The following is a 6,391-nucleotide window of genomic DNA, read 5'->3' as shown; positions in this document are numbered from 1 at the left end:
GGTGGTGTGAGGTTCTGAAGCGCACAGATAGCCGCCCCGAATTCAGATCCCTGTTTTGCCTCTGACTTCCTCTTCTGGAAAACGGGATAACTGTCGTTCCTAGGGTTGCTGTGACCGGGGAGCGAGCTAAACGAGGTCAGAGCAGGGCCTGGCTTATGGGTGGATACCACGTGTGTGTGTTACTGTTAAAAAAAAAATAGATTGACTTATTTATGCAGACAAGAACTGGGGTACAGGCCAGAGGTGCAGGGGGGCGGGAAGAGGATTCACCAGAGACAGAGTGGGGAGCAGAACGGGCAGATTGACCAAAACACACCGTTCAAGGGAACAGCAGGTGAGACAGGAGAGGTCTGCTGTGCCATGTGGGTCACCTCCCTGGCCAGGATCGAACTCTTGATGCCGTGGCTGTGGACGGCTTTACAGTGCTGCGCTTTAACCCGTTGCACCACCAGGGAGGGCCCTGTCTGCGTATGTTATTCTTTGCAGCAGTGATAGAATTAACCTCTGTCTCTGTCACTGTGGTGGCTCGGAAAAGGCCCTTTCTGTGCCCCCGTGACAGCCTCGGACCCCGGCCCGGGGTGGCCCTTGGTGAGTTTTCTGGAAATACTTGTCAGTGAGGTGAATGAGTGGGTGGGTGAATGGACCCTTACTCCGGTATTGAGTGGCTGGCTGACCTCCAGCAGGCCACTCCCTGCTCTTAGTCTCAGTTGCCTCCCCGGTTGACGGGAGCAGTCGGCCCGCATGGTCAGGCTCTTCCTGCAGTTGAGTGGACCGTGATGCTGAGTGTAAAACGGTTGTCAGTGGTAGTGAACACATCTCACACCCTTTGTACTTGGGAGAGCAGAGTGCTTCACCGGCGCTTCTCCATTCAATCCTGACCTCTGGAGCACAGCAAAGCGAAATTCTCTGACAGCTTTTTGGGGAGCTCGGCGTCTTCCTGGAGAGGCTGGAAGGTCTGGGGATGGGCCGCTGCAGGACTTGGGTGCGGTGAGAGCCGCCTTTCATAGGAAAATAGTTTGTGCCCCTGACTGGGCCACCTTTCACCTCTTGCTCAAGTAGGAGTCCCTTTGGGGAGACTCAGGGATAAAGGGTTCATTCTTCCCTCTCCATGGGCAGGAGAGTCAGCCCTCAGCGCGGGGAGCTGCTTCTCAAAATAGAACTTCCTCATATGGTTCCAAGGAGGCCCAAGGTCACTCACGGCTGAGGTGGACGGGCGCCAGGGCCATCTGGCAGGACCCTTTGACTGCACACACACACGTGCGCACGGGCACACGCACCCCTCGCACGCCTCCAGGGTGGCACCGGGGGCCTCCAGCTCCGCGTTCGCATCGACAGCCGCGGCGTGTGATGTGGCCTAGCAAATGGTCACTTCCTGTTTGGGGCCCGCAACAAAAAGCGCCTTTATTCCAGGCAGAGCTCTCTGGACCCCGGGGTTGGTGCCCAGCCCGCTTCGTTCGGGACCCTGCATGAGGCCGGATGTGGGGTGCGAAAGGTGAGGCGGCCCACGGGCCCGCCCGGCCACTCCCGCCAGCCTGCATAGAAGCCCCATTGGCGGCGTTAATCACCAGCCCCGGCCAGCGGGCCCTGGCCTCTCGCCTTTCAATGGCCTCTTCACCACGGGGAAAGCGAGTCACTGACTCATTTGCAATTAGCTGACCTAACGGGACAGAACTTTCCATGCCGGATTCTGTGGTAACAGAATTTTATTGTCACATTGGAGATATTTTGAGCCAGTCTCATTTCCAGGCAATTACTCTTCTGAGTCTGTGACACAACCCCTGGGCACAGCTGCACCGAAGGTCCTGGGTCAGGCACAAGAGCTACTCTCTCTGGGCCGCGGTGGGCGGTGGGCAGCAGGCCCCGAGTCCACACACTGGGACGTTTCACCTGCACAGGGCCAGGCCAGGGAGGGCGCGGTCAGAGCCAGCCAGCTGAGGCCGGGTCCGCCGGGAAGGCCAGCGCCCAGTAGGGGAGGACAGAGCTCACAGCTGGCAGAGAAACCACTCCAGGGCGGGCCCCTCCTCCGCTGGCCCTTCGCCTGGCCTCGTGGGCCCTGGCTTCTCACCTGGGCGTCGTCAGAGGGCTGGAGAGCACCCCAGACCTTCCCTCTAGTGGCGACTTCCCAGGGGGCTTGTCCGCCAGGCAGCGAGCGGCTCAGCACCTGCGGACAGGGCCCACTCTAGACGGTGGGGACGTGGCGGCCAGGGTGGCACAGCCCCCCCACCCCCCACCCCGGTGGGGGCTCAGGATGAACCTCGACGGAGGTGAGATCTGAGCGGAGACCTGGAGCGGGGCGGCGGCCTGGCAGGCCACAGGGCCGGAGGGCAGGCCCGTGTGCCCGGAGCAGGCGTCCAGGGCGCGGCCCCTCCCGGGGCACCGTCGGGAGGAGGAAGCAGAGTTTAAGGACAGCTTTGTAAAGCCGCTTAATATTATTCCGTGTCGCTCAGCTGCGATCCTATTCCTTGGGCAGGGCCCAAGCTGAGTCTCTCTGGGCTTTAGCCCTGCTAGAACCCCACTGCGAGGCCGAGGGTCCCCGGCGGCCACCCCACCAACAGCACCTGTCCATCCCCACCCACGTAGCACACCGGGAGGCTTCAGTGTTCCTGACCGGACTGGAAATGATGGGAGCCTCCCTGTGCCGGCTGGCCGCCTTGTCCACAGCCCTTGGCCCCTTCTCCCTGGGGTTCTGAGACCCCGCCCCCACTCCCACCCCCTTTGTCCTCTCTCCTACCTGTTGTTTTGACTGTGAAGTGGGGGCACTTTGCTAAGTAAGGCACCGGTCCTGCATGGGGGGCGGGCGGGGGGCGGGGGTGGGGGAATCCTCACTAGCCGAAGTTGGATCCCTCTTCCTGGCCCTATGAGTTGGTTCTCTGCCCACTTTGGGTCTGACAGACACCCTTCCCTGCGCCCCTCGGGCTCTCTCGGGTCCCCCTCAACTACAGGGAGCAGCCGTTGTTGTCATCACCCCTTCTCCGGCTGCTGTCTAGGCTTCAGCCAGTCTGTCTCCCTCGCAGGAGGCAGCCTCCCACCTAATCCCTCCGGGCTCCACTCTCCAACTGTCAGGGAAGACAGATGGGGAGCAGAAGAATTCACACGTTCGCACACACACACACTGTCCTCCGCTGCCCTTGCTGTCCCTCTTGACTGGCTGCCGTCCTTGCTGGGGACAGGACTGCACAGACACCTTTGTGTGGCCTGGCCTGCAAACTGGGAGCTCTCAAAGGGGGCCTGGAGCGACTCCCCGGCCTCCCCTCTGACTGTACTACAAGGGGCTTATTTGCATAGCTGTCTTGGAAACGGGAAAGAATGTAAGAGACCCAGCACTTCAGGGGCACTTTCCTCACTCCTAATTCTTCCTGGGAGGCTTCTCCTCCTCTTGCAGTCACTCACACCTGCTTTCCTGACCTGCTGGCAGGGCCTCTCCCCTTCCCCCTTTCCATCGGGGGCTCATCCCCACTCCTCCTTGCACGCTAGCAGCAGCCGGGGGAGTTGACCATTCCCTACTTGTGCATCTTCTGGGACGAAAGTGAATGTGCACCAGAGAGAGAGATGTTCTCTAAGTGAGGCACTAAGCGTAACCTCTGAGGCTGCTGACTGGCTTCTTCTTCAGAAGCCTGCTTGCAGGCTTGCAGCTCAGAATTGAATCCAACTGTCAAACGCTATTTTTTAATAATGTCACGGTGTTTTACCTGGCAGTATTGTTCTCGTGGGTTGATGGAGTGGGACCTGTCACATCTCCATAACTGAGGACAAAAACTCCCACCCATCCACCATCCCCAAACCTGTATCTCCATAGGGGCGAGTTGTCTTCCCCCCACCATCACCCCCCCACCCCCACCCCAACCCCAGCCCCACAACCTGTATTCCCAGGGTGGCTGTATCTCTTTGGGGCTTGACCTCCCCCAGGTGAAGAGCACACTGGGGGACAGACACCCGTTGCACTTCTCCTGAGGCTTGCTCCTGAGACCAAGCTTCAAGCTTTGAGAAGCTCAGTGACTCCTCCCATGAGCTCTCACTGGTAGCATCTTGAGAACTTTGCCTTAAAAATTGACTGCCTTGTGTATTTGCAACTTCGAGCTGATTTTAACTTTGTGGCATTTCTTTCCCTTCAACAAGTACCCTTTCAATAGCCCCACTTCCCGGATGGAACCTTGTCTGATGAGCAGTACTCCCAGACTGCATCCTACCCCGGTCACCCCCCGCTGGCCAGAGGTGCCCACAGCCAACACGTGCTACACGAGCCCGTCTGTGCATTCCACGAGGTACGGAAACTCCAGTGACATGTACACACCCCTGACCACGCGCAGGAATTCTGAGTATGAGCACATGCAACACTTTCCTGGTTTTGCTTACATCAACGGAGAGGCCTCCACGGGATGGGCTAAATGACTGCTATCATAGGAATCCGTATTTAATATTAATAATAATTATTAATAATAATAATAAAAACCCCCCATGCCCATCCCCCGGAAGACTTTATCTGTGTATATCATAACTCATGGACTATTCTTCCTAAGGAAAGTGAGGCTGGGATTCGGTGTGGGATGAATAAACTTTAGTTCAGAAGCGGGCCTCACTAAAGGTCAGTGAGATTTGGGTTCCTGTAGCCAAGCCAGACCTGACTGTTTCTAGAGAGCACTATAATTGGGCAGGCCACGCTGTGCCTTTCCCTCTGTTCCATGACTTCGTGTTGGCCACCATTCCCAGTAAGCTCCTTATATTTTCCCCGTTGACAAAAGCTCTTTAGTCTTGAAGGATGGATACCGGAGACAGAATCTGGCTGGTGTTCTTGGATGGGCACATAATTTACCAAGAACCTCCATCTTGCCACCTTCCTGTCACCTTGCGCTTACCCTGAATGGCCCTCAGATGAATGTTCTACGCGTCCCTTCTTCCTGGTGGGGAGTTCCTCACTACTTCCTGGACCACTGGGGCTCCACGGAGGTGTCTGGGAACTCCGGACTCCCTGTCCCGCTCACATCCATTGTCTTGGAATGTCAGCACTCCCTAGAGGGAAGGGAGAGGCCTGCTCTGTATGCCTTAAGTCGGTGGAGCCGGGGAACTGGCTCTGCCACAGACACGTGTTTGTCCCAAGTTTGCACAACGGCGAGTGTCGGCAAAAGGCAGGAGAGGGTCCTCAAGTGGTGTGAGAACGTGGGCTGTGGCACTGAGTTATCGCACTCGGCTCTGCTGTATTAACTTTTTTTTGTGAAACTGAATGGGCCAAAAGTTAACATACCAAGCACCAAGTGTGAAAAGGACTTTCATGGTTCCTTCGTAAGACTATAAACATTTCCGACACTTTGAGAGAAAAAAGAAATTTCAAAGCTGTGCCTTTGAGCCTATACTATACTGTGTATGTGTGGAAATAAAAATGTATTGTACTTTTGGAAAAATTTTTTCGTAGGCATTTTTCTGTCAGATTTGTAGCAATTTGTGAGGTTTGTTTTAGGGATTAACATAGGCTTTCTTTCTGTATTATAAAATGCACCAAGCAATTATGGTGGACCTATTACCCCATGGGTAAGAAATAAATGGAAATATGACATCGGATGTTTTAGCAATTGTTTTGTAAATAAAATCTTTGATCACACCACTCAGTGTGATAATCATGTCTACAGCTAAAATGGAAATAGTTTTATCTGTACAGCTGTGCAAGGTATGAATGGTTTCAACTCAAATAAAAAGTATTGAGAAAAACCTGCTTTTTTTTTTTTCATTTTCATTTTACACTTGACATGACCTGTGTGTGTGTGTGTGTGTGTGTCTGTGTGTGTATAATGTAAATAACATTGTGAATAGTTAGGGTGTGGGTAGGCAAAACAAAAGTAAAATGGGCCGATGTGTTTCTGCTTATCCAGAGTTCCCAATCGTCTCGCCATAGAGCAGTCATTAAAATCTGGGTAGGCCACGCGTCGGGTCCTTGAATGATGACCCGGCGTGTGGAGCCTGATGTGATTTGTGGCGAACCAGTCCTACGTGCAAAGACAGACGCGACTAGGTTTGCAGCATGGTGTCAGCAAAGGGCAGGATGGCTCATGGGGAATCTTCCTCTTCCATACCAGCGTCGTTAAGCGGGTCCTTGGGACCTATTCCATTATGTCTGTACATCACCGGGTCGAAGACATTTCAAAGGCAGCTCATGCTTCGAAATAATAGACTTCGCGAACAGAACAGTAACAGGACAATACAAATTTGACACAAGAAGTATCTTCAGTGCTGCAGTTTGAGTGGAGGGCTGAGGAAGGAGGACTTAGAGGCGGAATGTTGACCGTTTTGCCCAAACAGCGAGTGTGCGAAATTCGGAGCTCCAGCTGTGGCGGTGGTAACTGCAAGGCACGAGGACCTGACAAACTCGGTTTGCGTTTTGAAAAGATTTGCGCAAAACCAA

General features: G+C 54.6%; 1 protein-coding gene across 2 annotated transcripts in view; it reads left to right on the top strand.

The window, feature by feature from the left end:
• RFX4 (regulatory factor X, 4 (influences HLA class II expression)) overlaps positions 1–5,694 on the top strand; it is a 116,030-nt gene extending 110,336 nt beyond the window's left edge. For both annotated transcript variants that reach the window (XM_004675723.1, XM_004675724.1), the window contains one exon: positions 4,117–5,694. In XM_004675723.1, the coding sequence (XP_004675780.1) occupies positions 4,117–4,389 (273 nt within the window). In that variant the 3' untranslated portion in view covers positions 4,390–5,694. The remainder of the gene's footprint in view (positions 1–4,116) is intronic.
• Positions 5,695–6,391: the final 697 nt, after the last annotated feature.

The sequence above is a fragment of the Condylura cristata genome, unplaced genomic scaffold (assembly GCF_000260355.1).
Source record: "Condylura cristata isolate star-nosed mole 26May11 unplaced genomic scaffold, ConCri1.0 scaffold00004, whole genome shotgun sequence".
Classification (NCBI taxonomy): Eukaryota; Metazoa; Chordata; class Mammalia; order Eulipotyphla; family Talpidae; genus Condylura; species Condylura cristata.
Note: the sequence above shows the minus strand (reverse complement) of the source record. Positions and strands in the feature narration are given on the sequence as shown.